Source organism: Monomorium pharaonis, chromosome 3 (assembly GCF_013373865.1).
Source record: "Monomorium pharaonis isolate MP-MQ-018 chromosome 3, ASM1337386v2, whole genome shotgun sequence".
Lineage (NCBI taxonomy): Eukaryota > Metazoa > Arthropoda > Insecta > Hymenoptera > Formicidae > Monomorium > Monomorium pharaonis.
The window spans coordinates 27236810-27254929 of NC_050469.1; the positions used below are offsets into that span (position 1 = coordinate 27236810).

An 18120-nucleotide genomic window follows, 5' to 3' on the forward strand; every position below is an offset into this window, starting at 1 on the left:
CTGTCACTGCATTCATCAGAGGTATGAGATGCAAACAGAGTCGATCATTATTTCTGCAATAGTTTTCACTAGTTTTCACATAGCCTCGACCATTTCCATGCGTTTTGATAAATAATTTTATTAATTAATTATTTTTCTAAACTTTTTTCTCCTGCCGTCGGCGCAGTATTCGCGAGACGCAAAGTGCTGTTTCGATCACTTTTTTTACAGTTCTCAGTAGTTCTCGCACAGTTTCGACCTATTTCGTAGGTTTCACTAACAATTCCGTTAATTAATTATTTTTTCACAATTTTCTATTTCGACTCCTGTCACTGCATTCATCAGAGGTATGAGATGCAAACAGAGTCGATCATTATTTCTGCAATAGTTTTCACTAGTTTTCACATAGCCTCGACCATTTCCATGCGTTTTGATAAATAATTTTATTAATTAATTATTTTTCTAAACTTTTTTCTCCTGCCGTCGGCGCAGTATTCGCGAGACGCAAAGTGCTGTTTCGATCACTTTTTTTACAGTTCTCAGTAGTTCTCGCACAGTTTCGACCTATTTCGTAGGTTTCACTAACAATTCCGTTAATTAATTATTTTTTCACAATTTTCTATTTCGACTCCTGTCACTGCATTCATCAGAGGTATGAGATGCAAACAGAGTCGATCATTATTTCTGCAATAGTTTTCACTAGTTTTCACATAGCCTCGACCATTTCCATGCGTTTTGATAAATAATTTTATTAATTAATTATTTTTCTAAACTTTTTTCTCCTGCCGTCGGCGCAGTATTCGCGAGACGCAAAGTGCTGTTTCGATCACTTTTTTTACAGTTCTCAGTAGTTCTCGCACAGTTTCGACCTATTTCGTAGGTTTCACTAACAATTCCGTTAATTAATTATTTTTTCACAATTTTCTATTTCGACTCCTGTCACTGCATTCATCAGAGGTATGAGATGCAAACAGAGTCGATCATTATTTCTGCAATAGTTTTCACTAGTTTTCACATAGCCTCGACCATTTCCATGCGTTTTGATAAATAATTTTATTAATTAATTATTTTTCTAAACTTTTTTCTCCTGCCGTCGGCGCAGTATTCGCGAGACGCAAAGTGCTGTTTCGATCACTTTTTTTACAGTTCTCAGTAGTTCTCGCACAGTTTCGACCTATTTCGTAGGTTTCACTAACAATTCCGTTAATTAATTATTTTTTCACAATTTTCTATTTCGACTCCTGTCACTGCATTCATCAGAGGTATGAGATGCAAACAGAGTCGATCATTATTTCTGCAATAGTTTTCACTAGTTTTCACATAGCCTCGACCATTTCCATGCGTTTTGATAAATAATTTTATTAATTAATTATTTTTCTAAACTTTTTTCTCCTGCCGTCGGCACAGTATTCGCGAGACGCAAAGTGCTGTTTCGATCACTTTTTTTACAGTTCTCAGTAGTTCTCGCACAGTTTCGACCTATTTCGTAGGTTTCACTAACAATTCCGTTAATTAATTATTTTTTCACAATTTTCTATTTCGACTCCTGTCACTGCATTCATCAGAGGTATGAGATGCAAACAGAGTCGATCATTATTTCTGCAATAGTTTTCACTAGTTTTCACATAGCCTCGACCATTTCCATGCGTTTTGATAAATAATTTTATTAATTAATTATTTTTCTAAACTTTTTTCTCCTGCCGTCGGCGCAGTATTCGCGAGACGCAAAGTGCTGTTTCGATCACTTTTTTTACAGTTCTCAGTAGTTCTCGCACAGTTTCGACCTATTTCGTAGGTTTCACTAACAATTCCGTTAATTAATTATTTTTTCACAATTTTCTATTTCGACTCCTGTCACTGCATTCATCAGAGGTATGAGATGCAAACAGAGTCGATCATTATTTCTGCAATAGTTTTCACTAGTTTTCACATAGCCTCGATCATTTCTATGCGTTTTGATAAATAATTTTATTAATTAATTATTTTTCTAAACTTTTTTCTCCTGCCGTCGGCACAGTATTCGCGAGACGCAAAGTGCTGTTTCGATCACTTTTTTTACAGTTCTCAGTAGTTCTCGCACAGTTTCGACCTATTTCGTAGGTTTCACTAACAATTCCGTTAATTAATTATTTTTTCACAATTTTCTATTTCGACTCCTGTCACTGCATTCATCAGAGGTATGAGATGCAAACAGAGTCGATCATTATTTCTGCAATAGTTTTCACTAGTTTTCACATAGCCTCGACCATTTCCATGCGTTTTGATAAATAATTTTATTAATTAATTATTTTTCTAAACTTTTTTCTCCTGCCGTCGGCGCAGTATTCGCGAGACGCAAAGTGCTGTTTCGATCACTTTTTTTACAGTTCTCAGTAGTTCTCGCACAGTTTCGACCTATTTCGTAGGTTTCACTAACAATTCCGTTAATTAATTATTTTTTCACAATTTTCTATTTCGACTCCTGTCACTGCATTCATCAGAGGTATGAGATGCAAACAGAGTCGATCATTATTTCTGCAATAGTTTTCACTAGTTTTCACATAGCCTCGACCATTTCCATGCGTTTTGATAAATAATTTTATTAATTAATTATTTTTCTAAACTTTTTTCTCCTGCCGTCGGCGCAGTATTCGCGAGACGCAAAGTGCTGTTTCGATCACTTTTTTTACAGTTCTCAGTAGTTCTCGCACAGTTTCGACCTATTTCGTAGGTTTCACTAACAATTCCGTTAATTAATTATTTTTTCACAATTTTCTATTTCGACTCCTGTCACTGCATTCATCAGAGGTATGAGATGCAAACAGAGTCGATCATTATTTCTGCAATAGTTTTCACTAGTTTTCACATAGCCTCGATCATTTCTATGCGTTTTGATAAATAATTTTATTAATTAATTATTTTTCTAAACTTTTTTCTCCTGCCGTCGGCACAGTATTCGCGAGACGCAAAGTGCTGTTTCGATCACTTTTTTTACAGTTCTCAGTAGTTCTCGCACAGTTTCGACCTATTTCGTAGGTTTCACTAACAATTCCGTTAATTAATTATTTTTTCACAATTTTCTATTTCGACTCCTGTCACTGCATTCATCAGAGGTATGAGATGCAAACAGAGTCGATCATTATTTCTGCAATAGTTTTCACTAGTTTTCACATAGCCTCGACCATTTCCATGCGTTTTGATAAATAATTTTATTAATTAATTATTTTTCTAAACTTTTTTCTCCTGCCGTCGGCGCAGTATTCGCGAGACGCAAAGTGCTGTTTCGATCACTTTTTTTACAGTTCTCAGTAGTTCTCGCACAGTTTCGACCTATTTCGTAGGTTTCACTAACAATTCCGTTAATTAATTATTTTTTCACAATTTTCTATTTCGACTCCTGTCACTGCATTCATCAGAGGTATGAGATGCAAACAGAGTCGATCATTATTTCTGCAATAGTTTTCACTAGTTTTCACATAGCCTCGACCATTTCCATGCGTTTTGATAAATAATTTTATTAATTAATTATTTTTCTAAACTTTTTTCTTCTGCCGTCGGCACAGTATTCGCGAGACGCAAAGTGCTGTTTCGATCACTTTTTTTACAGTTCTCAGTAGTTCTCGCACAGTTTCGACCTATTTCGTAGGTTTCACTAACAATTCCGTTAATTAATTATTTTTTCACAATTTTCTATTTCGACTCCTGTCACTGCATTCATCAGAGGTATGAGATGCAAACAGAGTCGATCATTATTTCTGCAATAGTTTTCACTAGTTTTCACATAGCCTCGACCATTTCCATGCGTTTTGATAAATAATTTTATTAATTAATTATTTTTCTAAACTTTTTTCTCCTGCCGTCGGCGCAGTATTCGCGAGACGCAAAGTGCTGTTTCGATCACTTTTTTTACAGTTCTCAGTAGTTCTCGCACAGTTTCGACCTATTTCGTAGGTTTCACTAACAATTCCGTTAATTAATTATTTTTTCACAATTTTCTATTTCGACTCCTGTCACTGCATTCATCAGAGGTATGAGATGCAAACAGAGTCGATCATTATTTCTGCAATAGTTTTCACTAGTTTTCACATAGCCTCGACCATTTCCATGCGTTTTGATAAATAATTTTATTAATTAATTATTTTTCTAAACTTTTTTCTCCTGCCGTCGGCGCAGTATTCGCGAGACGCAAAGTGCTGTTTCGATCACTTTTTTTACAGTTCTCAGTAGTTCTCGCACAGTTTCGACCTATTTCGTAGGTTTCACTAACAATTCCGTTAATTAATTATTTTTTCACAATTTTCTATTTCGACTCCTGTCACTGCATTCATCAGAGGTATGAGATGCAAACAGAGTCGATCATTATTTCTGCAATAGTTTTCACTAGTTTTCACATAGCCTCGATCATTTCTATGCGTTTTGATAAATAATTTTATTAATTAATTATTTTTCTAAACTTTTTTCTCCTGCCGTCGGCACAGTATTCGCGAGACGCAAAGTGCTGTTTCGATCACTTTTTTTACAGTTCTCAGTAGTTCTCGCACAGTTTCGACCTATTTCGTAGGTTTCACTAACAATTCCGTTAATTAATTATTTTTTCACAATTTTCTATTTCGACTCCTGTCACTGCATTCATCAGAGGTATGAGATGCAAACAGAGTCGATCATTATTTCTGCAATAGTTTTCACTAGTTTTCACATAGCCTCGACCATTTCCATGCGTTTTGATAAATAATTTTATTAATTAATTATTTTTCTAAACTTTTTTCTCCTGCCGTCGGCGCAGTATTCGCGAGACGCAAAGTGCTGTTTCGATCACTTTTTTTACAGTTCTCAGTAGTTCTCGCACAGTTTCGACCTATTTCGTAGGTTTCACTAACAATTCCGTTAATTAATTATTTTTTCACAATTTTCTATTTCGACTCCTGTCACTGCATTCATCAGAGGTATGAGATGCAAACAGAGTCGATCATTATTTCTGCAATAGTTTTCACTAGTTTTCACATAGCCTCGACCATTTCCATGCGTTTTGATAAATAATTTTATTAATTAATTATTTTTCTAAACTTTTTTCTCCTGCCGTCGGCGCAGTATTCGCGAGACGCAAAGTGCTGTTTCGATCACTTTTTTTACAGTTCTCAGTAGTTCTCGCACAGTTTCGACCTATTTCGTAGGTTTCACTAACAATTCCGTTAATTAATTATTTTTTCACAATTTTCTATTTCGACTCCTGTCACTGCATTCATCAGAGGTATGAGATGCAAACAGAGTCGATCATTATTTCTGCAATAGTTTTCACTAGTTTTCACATAGCCTCGACCATTTCCATGCGTTTTGATAAATAATTTTATTAATTAATTATTTTTCTAAACTTTTTTCTCCTGCCGTCGGCGCAGTATTCGCGAGACGCAAAGTGCTGTTTCGATCACTTTTTTTACAGTTCTCAGTAGTTCTCGCACAGTTTCGACCTATTTCGTAGGTTTCACTAACAATTCCGTTAATTAATTATTTTTTCACAATTTTCTATTTCGACTCCTGTCACTGCATTCATCAGAGGTATGAGATGCAAACAGAGTCGATCATTATTTCTGCAATAGTTTTCACTAGTTTTCACATAGCCTCGACCATTTCCATGCGTTTTGATAAATAATTTTATTAATTAATTATTTTTCTAAACTTTTTTCTCCTGCCGTCGGCACAGTATTCGCGAGACGCAAAGTGCTGTTTCGATCACTTTTTTTACAGTTCTCAGTAGTTCTCGCACAGTTTCGACCTATTTCGTAGGTTTCACTAACAATTCCGTTAATTAATTATTTTTTCACAATTTTCTATTTCGACTCCTGTCACTGCATTCATCAGAGGTATGAGATGCAAACAGAGTCGATCATTATTTCTGCAATAGTTTTCACTAGTTTTCACATAGCCTCGACCATTTCCATGCGTTTTGATAAATAATTTTATTAATTAATTATTTTTCTAAACTTTTTTCTCCTGCCGTCGGCACAGTATTCGCGAGACGCAAAGTGCTGTTTCGATCACTTTTTTTACAGTTCTCAGTAGTTCTCGCACAGTTTCGACCTATTTCGTAGGTTTCACTAACAATTCCGTTAATTAATTATTTTTTCACAATTTTCTATTTCGACTCCTGTCACTGCATTCATCAGAGGTATGAGATGCAAACAGAGTCGATCATTATTTCTGCAATAGTTTTCACTAGTTTTCACATAGCCTCGACCATTTCCATGCGTTTTGATAAATAATTTTATTAATTAATTATTTTTCTAAACTTTTTTCTCCTGCCGTCGGCGCAGTATTCGCGAGACGCAAAGTGCTGTTTCGATCACTTTTTTTACAGTTCTCAGTAGTTCTCGCACAGTTTCGACCTATTTCGTAGGTTTCACTAACAATTCCGTTAATTAATTATTTTTTCACAATTTTCTATTTCGACTCCTGTCACTGCATTCATCAGAGGTATGAGATGCAAACAGAGTCGATCATTATTTCTGCAATAGTTTTCACTAGTTTTCACATAGCCTCGACCATTTCCATGCGTTTTGATAAATAATTTTATTAATTAATTATTTTTCTAAACTTTTTTCTCCTGCCGTCGGCACAGTATTCGCGAGACGCAAAGTGCTGTTTCGATCACTTTTTTTACAGTTCTCAGTAGTTCTCGCACAGTTTCGACCTATTTCGTAGGTTTCACTAACAATTCCGTTAATTAATTATTTTTTCACAATTTTCTATTTCGACTCCTGTCACTGCATTCATCAGAGGTATGAGATGCAAACAGAGTCGATCATTATTTCTGCAATAGTTTTCACTAGTTTTCACATAGCCTCGACCATTTCCATGCGTTTTGATAAATAATTTTATTAATTAATTATTTTTCTAAACTTTTTTCTCCTGCCGTCGGCACAGTATTCGCGAGACGCAAAGTGCTGTTTCGATCACTTTTTTTACAGTTCTCAGTAGTTCTCGCACAGTTTCGACCTATTTCGTAGGTTTCACTAACAATTCCGTTAATTAATTATTTTTTCACAATTTTCTATTTCGACTCCTGTCACTGCATTCATCAGAGGTATGAGATGCAAACAGAGTCGATCATTATTTCTGCAATAGTTTTCACTAGTTTTCACATAGCCTCGACCATTTCCATGCGTTTTGATAAATAATTTTATTAATTAATTATTTTTCTAAACTTTTTTCTCCTGCCGTCGGCGCAGTATTCGCGAGACGCAAAGTGCTGTTTCGATCACTTTTTTTACAGTTCTCAGTAGTTCTCGCACAGTTTCGACCTATTTCGTAGGTTTCACTAACAATTCCGTTAATTAATTATTTTTTCACAATTTTCTATTTCGACTCCTGTCACTGCATTCATCAGAGGTATGAGATGCAAACAGAGTCGATCATTATTTCTGCAATAGTTTTCACTAGTTTTCACATAGCCTCGACCATTTCCATGCGTTTTGATAAATAATTTTATTAATTAATTATTTTTCTAAACTTTTTTCTCCTGCCGTCGGCACAGTATTCGCGAGACGCAAAGTGCTGTTTCGATCACTTTTTTTACAGTTCTCAGTAGTTCTCGCACAGTTTCGACCTATTTCGTAGGTTTCACTAACAATTCCGTTAATTAATTATTTTTTCACAATTTTCTATTTCGACTCCTGTCACTGCATTCATCAGAGGTATGAGATGCAAACAGAGTCGATCATTATTTCTGCAATAGTTTTCACTAGTTTTCACATAGCCTCGACCATTTCCATGCGTTTTGATAAATAATTTTATTAATTAATTATTTTTCTAAACTTTTTTCTCCTGCCGTCGGCACAGTATTCGCGAGACGCAAAGTGCTGTTTCGATCACTTTTTTTACAGTTCTCAGTAGTTCTCGCACAGTTTCGACCTATTTCGTAGGTTTCACTAACAATTCCGTTAATTAATTATTTTTTCACAATTTTCTATTTCGACTCCTGTCACTGCATTCATCAGAGGTATGAGATGCAAACAGAGTCGATCATTATTTCTGCAATAGTTTTCACTAGTTTTCACATAGCCTCGACCATTTCCATGCGTTTTGATAAATAATTTTATTAATTAATTATTTTTCTAAACTTTTTTCTCCTGCCGTCGGCACAGTATTCGCGAGACGCAAAGTGCTGTTTCGATCACTTTTTTTACAGTTCTCAGTAGTTCTCGCACAGTTTCGACCTATTTCGTAGGTTTCACTAACAATTCCGTTAATTAATTATTTTTTCACAATTTTCTATTTCGACTCCTGTCACTGCATTCATCAGAGGTATGAGATGCAAACAGAGTCGATCATTATTTCTGCAATAGTTTTCACTAGTTTTCACATAGCCTCGACCATTTCCATGCGTTTTGATAAATAATTTTATTAATTAATTATTTTTCTAAACTTTTTTCTCCTGCCGTCGGCACAGTATTCGCGAGACGCAAAGTGCTGTTTCGATCACTTTTTTTACAGTTCTCAGTAGTTCTCGCACAGTTTCAACCTATTTCGTAGGTTTCACTAACAATTCCGTTAATTAATTATTTTTTCACAATTTTCTATTTCGACTCCTGTCACTGCATTCATCAGAGGTATGAGATGCAAACAGAGTCGATCATTATTTCTGCAATAGTTTTCACTAGTTTTCACATAGCCCCGACCATTTCATGCGTTTTAATAATAATTTGGTTAATTAATTATTTTTTAACATTTTTTTACTCTTACCGTCGGCACTGCATTCAGCAGAGTTAACTCTGCTGAATGCAGTGACAGGAGTGGAAATAGAAAATTGTTAAAAAATAATTAATTGACGGAATTGTTATTAAAACGCATGGAATAGGTTGGAACTATGCGAGAACTATTGAGAACTGTCAAAAAATAATCGAAACTGTTTGCACTTTACCTCTCGCAAATACGGCGCCGACGATAGGAGTAAAAAAATGTTAAAAGATTAAAAGATGCTCAATATGCAAATAAAAAGTTTAATCTTTTATTTGTAAATACGGAAAAATTTTTACTTTTTGTGTTTAAAAATTTAACATAATAATTACAAGCTATTTTAATGGAGAGGCCACATTATCACACCTGTTTCTCTTCGATCCGACTACGCATTGTCGTCACATTTCATAAATAATATCCTTAGTATTAGATTTTACAATTTTGTGTCTAGAATTGATTAAACAACTCTGTTTCTCTTGTTCTGGATGGTTGATATTATTGACATTTTTCACTCTTGCGGCACCGCCATTCCATTTATGCATTTCTGAAATAAACTTGTCATGTGTTGCCAAAGCTTTCTTGTTTCATGTTTTATTATTTCTGCAGGGATATTGCCGGGATCTGCCGGTGTTTTTCCGCTTTTTAACCATTTGCAGATTTTTATGACTTTGTTTATACTTAGTTATTTTGATTGAGGATGCTATTACTTGGACATTCTGTTGCTGTTGCTACTTCTGAAATTCTAGTCTATTTTCTTTTAATAGTTTTGAAAAGTAACTCACCGCTGAAGTGAAATTGGCGCATTATATCCTTTTTCTTATCCAGTCGTAGTGATTTTATAATTATCCAGCTTTTTGTACTTTTCTGTCCTTCTAGGAAGGAATTAATCCTGTTACATTTTGTTTCCCATGCTTCGTTTTTTTTCTTGACAATCTTTCTTTTAACTTTTGCTTGGGCTTTGTATTCTGTTTTATCTTTATTGATTTTTGAGTTAAAAAATACTCTGTACTTATTTCTTTTTTCTGTAATGTTCTCGATTTTTTCATCCAATTAATAGGGTTTTACTTATTGTTTTTTCTCTTGGTGCCCCAGTGCTTTTTCCATTGCTTCATGAATGTGAAATGAATAAAAATTTTATAAAAAATTTAAAAGAATTAAAAATTTTTTAGGAATAAACTACGAATTTTCTATAAATTTTGAATAAATTTTGTATGAATTCTGCATAAACTTTGCATGAAGTTTTTTTTTAAATTTTGTATATTAACTTTTACTATGTGTATATGTTAACATACCATGTTAACAAATCAGATAAACTGCGATTTATGAAGTTTTTTTAAGACAGATATTAGTTGTCCCAAAAAATGATTAATAAAATAAATTTTTTGTTCACGATAGTTACTCGGCATTTGTACGTAGGCAAAGTTCGGACTGAGACGTGACGTAAGTTGGACGGTCCATAAGCATTTAGGTCGCTTACTGCCGTCAGCTGAGGCGAACGTAATATCGATAGATGTGTAATGACCACTATGTCGAGATTATTTAACTGTCATAAACTATTTTATTTTTTAATTAAATATTTGTTTAAAAAATTAATAAAATTTGATTGCGTGTAATAATTACCTTTAGATACTATTTTTCCACATACATATATCTATGTTATATGTATATTAAGACCAGTTTCAACTCCGCTGTAGATCTACTTTATCATTTAAGAAAAAATTGTTTTATTAATGAAACTGTCTACCTACTTATATTAAGTACTAAATACTAAATAAAAAATACTCCATACAAAATACTAAATTCTTAATAGGTTTTACAATCTGTTGTAATTAGGGTTGCCATTCGTCCTCTTTTTCCCAGACATTGTCCTCTTTTTTAAGGCATTCGGAAACGTCCAGAGGGATTTTTCAAAGCATTGAAAACTTGTCCGGGAGAATTATGTGCGTCCGGGATTTTAAATATTTTAATTATTTATTTCCTTTACCGTGCTTTTTTCCAATGACAGCACTTATTGAGCGGCTGAGTAAAAATTAAATATAATAAAATATATTAAATATAATATATTATATTATTTTCAATAAATATATTAAATATAATAAAATTAAAATATTTAATAGACTTACAAGAGTATACCCTTGAAGCGAAGACAAAATCTTTCCATTGGAAAAAATAATCCGTTAGCAAAAGTGGTTTTCTTTTTCACCTTTCGGATCAGTAGTGCTTTTTGTCGAAAATTATAAGTTAAGTTCCAATTTCTTAATACGTTAGTCCATGATTCTCGACTTATTTTCAGCTATTGAATGGCTGTTTTATACTTCGTCTTCCTTTACTAAATATAATTTGACAAATTCGTTTACTAATATTCTATTAAAAATGACTCAATAATTAATCATTATCTAAATCAATAAATTTAAATACCTTTAGATGTACTTGTATTAATAGGCACATTTTTATTATTGTCCGTAGAATCTAAATTTATCAGTTAATTTATCAATTAATTTTACTCTTATATTTTTTTTATTTGGACCATTTGCAAACGGCTCGTATGCATACGTAGTCTATAATATATTTTCCAAAATAAACATTATTTCATTACTCGTATTAATTTTAATTATTAAATTTTAAAACTAAATAAGTAAATTTTATTAATGTGCGGTTCGATTCAAAATAGCAGGATGATGTCAGCAGAAAGCGGCATCCATGGAGCGACTCGGTATTCCGGAAAAGGAATGTAGCAGCAGCAGCAGGAGCAACGACAGTAATCGGTGAGTGAATTTTTATCAAATCAATTAATTGAATTTATATCATGTAAATGTGGTATTGCACATTTATAGAACATGATTATGCACATTTGCATAAAACAGATTTAAAATATGAATGCATATAATTGTAAAATTTACGGGTATAGCATGAAACAGAACCAAATAAACGTGGACATAGCATAGAAGAGACCCAAAAAGTCATGCACATTACCTACGGGATTCATAGATATTTGACTACATAGTTCAATGTGCACATTTTGTGCACGTAGAGGCGCTGATGGATGAAAACACTTAAAACGACGCGATGATCGCTCTCAGGTTCCTCTCTGTCGAAACGCATATACATATATATTTTTTCTAATAACTTTAGAAATAAATACTTCTAAAAATATTTCTAAAAAGATTTATTAATAATTAATTAAAATAATATTCAAAACTTATATTTTTTTATGTTAATATTTTATTATTATATTTTTTATTAATAATATTTAGTATATAATTTAATTATTATTGTCTAATTTAACTGTGTGTGCTATTATTACTTTATTTTCTTTTATTACAGACATATGAACTTCTCATTGTCGATAAAAATATTATAATGATTTACTAAGAGAAAATGCATGAGAATTTATCTACGGCTAAACTTATTTTTAATAATATTGCATCAATATATGTAATCTTCTTTTCAGTTATTTTTTCTCATATGCAATATTACCAAGACAGTATTAATCTCTGTGACGAGTTTTGTAAGTAAAATGAGAAAGGGTGATATTTTATAGTTCAATTTTATATGTATTTATGATCGTCTTTATAAGTACTACTGTCTCGAGGTACTATCGCTGAAATGTAATACTAAAACATAGAGGGAAATTTCATCTTTGCCGTACATATAAATTTTCATCGTGATTTAGAATTTTATTTATTATTATTTTTTGCGCGCGATTATTGTTCCGGCGCTGTTTCTCAAAACTCAACGAAAAAATCCAAACCGGAAACAATCGGCCGGGAACTTTTCGTGACGGCAACGTGGGCGAAGATGCGCGCAACACGCAAGCGCCCCACGACACTCCCCAGGCTGTGACTATCGGCTTACTTCGCGTTGTTTGCGGATTCGGTGGCGCACTTCAGTCGAAACGCGGTGTGAACGCGGGTTGGTGATCATCGGGCGTTCGTCACGGCGCGTGAGGTGCGTTGCGTGCGACTGCGTCGTCCGACTTGTCCGGCCGAATAAACCGAGACCGATTGTCATCCATCGCGTTCCACATATTACGTGTGCGTCTATACGCAGCTGGTAACCGTGGACACGAGTGACGAGGACAACGAGGACCCGCGCGTGTGAAACGAGGTAAATACACATCGCAATATTCGACGGGAAGGGCACGGCAGGTTATCGATTGCGAACTATTTCCGGAAAGGACGACGGGTGACGCATCGAACTGACGTATATTTACCTTACGCGATTCCCGCGTTCCTTCCTTCCGGTCTCGCGACCGGTATGCCTCGCGCACGAACTCCGTCCCTTTAATTCGCGGCGTCTGCCGCGATGGGCTCGCGGAAGAAACGCTGACCCACAATTCACCGTCCGTCATAAACACGAGATTATAGATTATATACCGCGGCCTGATAATAAGCGTGACCTTGCCGTCGCGAGAAATCGATCCAGATGCACTGTGTAGCGCCGCTCTGTCGATTCGAAATGTTCCAATCTTCAAACTGGAGATTCTCTTTTTTCTTTTCTTTTCTTTTCTTTTTTTATCTAATACTTGCTACAATGTCGTGTCTACACTTGAGTATTGATGTATTGCGATGACTAATACGATATATATATATATATATATATATATCGCGTGCGCGTGTGTGTGTTACACACATGCACACACATATACATATACATATATGTACTTATATGTGTATATGCAACGCGCGCGCATAACGCGTAAATTTTTCAGAAAGATTTAAACGATACATTGTTGAAATACAACTACAGTCTATCGCTTGTTACTTAGAAACGACATTTCCTACAATCGGAATAATATACAGGCTGACGATCGTTCGAAGAAACATTTGATAAATTTGGACTTCGCAGTTAATCGCGATAAACGCGAGTATCGCAAGTTATCGCCTGTTATCTGGAAACAGCGTTTAATCCTATAGTAACGGAAAAAAAGCAGAAGGTCTTCGGTAATCTAAACATTTTCTGTTTCGCTAATATAATAGCATTTCCGCGAGTAACAAAACGAAGCCTGTTCCTGCGTTATTACCGTAAACATTTAAACTGCTGCTTGCTGCAAAGTGCAATCTTGCAAGTGATAAGTATCGTTTATCATTGTATGTCTATATGTAGTATGATATAAGTCCTTTTCTTTTGAGAGACAAACAGCTAATATGAATCAATATATTTAATAATAACAATAACAATGTGTTAATATTTGTACATTGTGTAATTTACTAACTGTATGTAATAGAGGTAATTTATTTTGTGTCTTTACTCATTGATAAATTACAAAACAGTTAATAAGGCTTTAATAATTCAAATAATACAGGGAGAATATTGTCAATAAGAGAGATCATTTCATTGTTTGACACTAACAAAATCATATCTTCACAGGTCTACAACACAGTTCACCTTTTTTCTGTCTTTTAATTTTAATGACCATTATTTCATGATTGACAATGAATTTAGAATGAAATTAGAACCTTTACATTTTTGACATCTGCTTTTACATCTTTGGAAGATGACGTAACTTGTGACTACAGACAATCCTACATTTTTATACTTTGCACCAAAGAAGACTCAAAATGTGAATCAAAACTCACAGAGTTTGCGTACCTGATACATATTTGCAATTGTGTTGTAATGCCTTTAACATCACCAAAATAAAGTTCTTGCACATAAATATCCAGTGCTAGCTTTTATTGGCAATATTCTCTCTAACATATTATTATACTTATTGATATATAGTATTATTGATTGTTGCAAGATAATGACATGCTTAAAATTAATTGAAGAATAGTTTTTGTTTAATTAACGATTGCCATTGTCAAAATTTTTAATCTAATTATGAGTAATTAGTTGATTACATGAGTTGATGACATGTCATTATGTTGATTTTTATCTCTCTTCTCAAGAAAGATAACAATTTTTCAAGAGATATGTATGCATGTAAGAGAAATGATATAAACACAACTGCAAGGTAATGTAGATCTTTCATAAATTATAGTTGTAAATGTCAGAGGTCCACAAGTTTAGTAGGACAAATATACATTTTTTTCAGGTGTTTATACATGATTCCTTGAGTATATAAAAAGTGTGAAACATTAACCTTTTTAATTCTATTGTGTCTCTAACATTGTTTCTATATTTTTTATAAGCATTTCGTGTGTTTGAAAAGACTAAAAAGAATTATAAATAATTAATAAATTAATATAAGATTTTTAGGTAAAAAATTGCAAATTAATAGTATAAAAATTAAAGAAAGTATAAAATTTATCTTTTAATAAAACTATAATACCTTTGTATCTGTTATTGTTTTTATTTTAATAATTTACTTGTATCTTTTTTAAATAAAGATTTGATATAAAATTTATACTGTTAATGTAAGACAAGTAAAGGATAAATTTATTTTAATAAGTTCACATATTACACGTCTTAAAGATTGCCAATATACATTTGTTGATCAAAGTTTTTTCCATTGATGTTCTTTTTTTCCACAAAGGCCTAGTTATAATAATAGGTTTTTTTTCAGCTAAAACAAAACCAAAAGATGACTACTTGGCAAGCACCTGGTGCAGGGTTCTATCCAGGGCAACAAGGTTCTGATCTTTTTCCTTCTGTTTTTTAATATATTTTTCACATTACTATATTTCATTATTTTAATTGTGTTATACTCAGTTCATGTCACAAATCGTTTAATCAGCAGTTAGTATAATTATTTGCTTAAATGGATATATCATGTCTTACATTCGAAAGCACATTGTCAATATAATCATTTTTACTTAACAATACTCTTTAGAATAATGGAAATTATTAATAAATCTTGCAGTAACATGTTAAAGTACTGATTATCATCAATAGGGCTCTCTAATTAGTTATGTATTACATTGTACTCATGTATCACATTGTAGCAGATTCTGTCAGGTGTAATTAGTGTCGTCAAGAAGCCAACTGCGCACACACGCGCACACACACACACACACACACACCGCGCGCGCGCCCGCGCACGCACGCACATATAGTCATGGAAATTTAATTTTACAAAAGCATAAAACGCGCACTATGTATGTAAAAATAGTGGCTGCTGTTACTGCACAGAGTTCTTTAAATTATGCTTAATAAGCCTTATTGGATATCGAGGTTACATGCATATTATATTATAACATTGATATTTACGTGTCTCACATTTGACTGTGCAGGTCCATATCCGTATCCTCAAAATCCAGGGTATCCTCCACCGCAGGAAGGCTATCCATATCCTCCAGGGCAAGCTCCGGGATATCCTCCACCTTACTCCGGTGGAAATCCACCAGGTAGATACAACTTGAGAATGTTATTTAGTATCAGAAGAATCGAACGGTCTTTATTGACCGTTTTTTATTCTATTTCTTATGCAAAAGATAAAATTCTAAAATTGTCTTACTTTTTCTCAATTATTTCCTTCGTAAGGAAATATTAGATTTTTCAGTATTTTCTTTATATCCAATTCGCTTGGTTATTTACTGAATAAAAAATGCTACTTCTAAATGTTAAACTACGAAATTATCATAATTATTTGTTTATCAAGTATTACTATTTTTTATAGGTCCAGGATTTATACCTCCACCGAGTGGTCCACCGCCGCCAATTGGTCCAGAATTTGGAGGAATACCTCCACAAGGCCACCCAGGAATGTATGGTTCCGGTTATGGAGAAGATCCTATGCAGGATGAGGTCAAAGGATTTGAGTTCAGTGATAAAACTATCAGGAATGGTTTCATTAGGTAATTATTAGACTTTTGAAATTTAATAGGTTTCAAAGTATAGGATGAGTGTTTGCATTAAATGTGTATTTTTCTTATATAGGAAAGTATACAGCATCCTAATGTGCCAGTTGGTCCTCACACTCGGAATGATTTCTCTCTTCCTTTACCATGAACCAACACAGCGATGGGTTCAGAGACACACAGAATTATTTTGGATTTCTTTTGTCGTAACTATTGTTCTGATCATATGCATGGCTTGCTGTACCAACGTGAGACGTAAGGCTCCAATGAACTTCATATTCTTGTTCCTGTTTACAATTGCGGAGGCTTTCTTGCTGGCTACAGCTGCATCAACGTACAAGTCTGATGAAGTAAGTTAACCGAAATTATTTTAATTTGGAATTTGCTATATAAGTGTATAAATAAAACTTTTGACTACAATTATACAAGTTATAGCACGTAACAAACTTAACATATCTACATAGAGATACTTTTGCAGGTAATGCTAGCCGTTGGAATTACAGCAGCGGTTTGTTTAGGATTGACGATATTCGCATTTCAGACGAAAATTGATTTTACCGGATTGCACAGTGTTTTGTTCGTCGCCGTGCTTATCTTAATGATTTTTGGTATAATCGCGATTATCTGGAAGGGAAAAATTATTACCTTGGTTTACGCCGCACTCGGCGCGCTGATATTCTCTCTATATTTGATATACGACACGCAAATGATGATCGGCGGAAAACATAAATATTCTATTTCACCAGAAGAATATATTTTCGCTGCGTTAAGTCTATATTTGGATGTCGTCAACATCTTCCTGTACATTTTAACTATCATTGGCGCTTCGCGAGACTAATTGATGTCAATTATGATATTTCTGACTTGTGTTATAATTACTAAGAAATATACAGTCAGTTTTTACTTATCGCCGTCCTGCTCTGGCTCTCCGCAGTTATTATCCTGAGAGCGCACTGTAGGCGAATAAACAGTGAAGTACGAAGAGGCATATTGGCAAGACTTTAATTTCTACGAAGATAGCTTTTACAAATTTTCGAATATTAATATACACAAAGAGCACGCTTGTATTTGAAGCCTTTTGTCTAGTTCCATAAGGCATAATACAGTAAAGCATTTCCCGATATTTTTGGGAGAAAACTAAATATAAATTCTTGTAACTACTAATGTGTAGAATAGTATGTCATTGTCATTATTATTGTTATAAAAATGATTAGTCTTTTTTTGTTTGTATCATCTTGAATAATTGTCCCACCAGTTTATTAATAAAAGCAACGATCAATTTTGCATATGCTTTATTTTTTATCTCTTTAAAAGACTTAGATTTCTCTATTATAATCGATGAATGTATGTACACATCTAATTAAAAGTGCGTAAAACCAATTATTAATGCATAATTGTTATAAATATATGTCATATAGTATAATAAAAATAAAACATTAGTTATAATATTGTATTATCTGGACTTGACTGTGTGTAACTCCAGGCAACTTAAGAGACGCTTGTACCTTGTTGCCTACATAAACATACATGTAGAAAAAGTTGAGATTGTGTTTATTCTTTGTTCAAATTTGAATAATAAAACGATTTACTTCTCTGGTATTTATAACCTTTCTTTCGATTCCAAATGATTGTGTAACTATGTTGTGACTTTTTTGACAAACATGTTAATACTACATCATGACAAGACTAT

The 18120-nt window shown here is 33.6% G+C and overlaps 1 protein-coding gene across 2 annotated transcripts; it reads left to right on the forward strand.

The window, feature by feature from the left end:
* The first annotated feature begins 12561 nt into the window (after positions 1 to 12561).
* LOC105834746 (protein lifeguard 1) lies at positions 12562 to 18029 on the forward strand. 2 transcript variants are annotated; one of them, XM_012677437.3, is made up of 6 exons: positions 12562 to 12795; positions 15197 to 15263; positions 15864 to 15977; positions 16250 to 16427; positions 16510 to 16780; positions 16909 to 18029. In XM_012677437.3, the coding sequence occupies exons 2-6, from the start codon at positions 15215 to 15217 to the stop codon at positions 17266 to 17268; spliced, it is 972 nt and encodes a 323-aa protein (XP_012532891.1). In that variant the 5' UTR covers positions 12562 to 12795; positions 15197 to 15214; the 3' UTR covers positions 17269 to 18029. The 2 variants fall into 2 exon arrangements, with proteins under 2 accessions (XP_012532891.1, XP_028049803.1); XM_028194002.2 differs by lacking the exon at positions 15197 to 15263.
* The last annotated feature ends 91 nt before the right edge of the window (positions 18030 to 18120 follow it).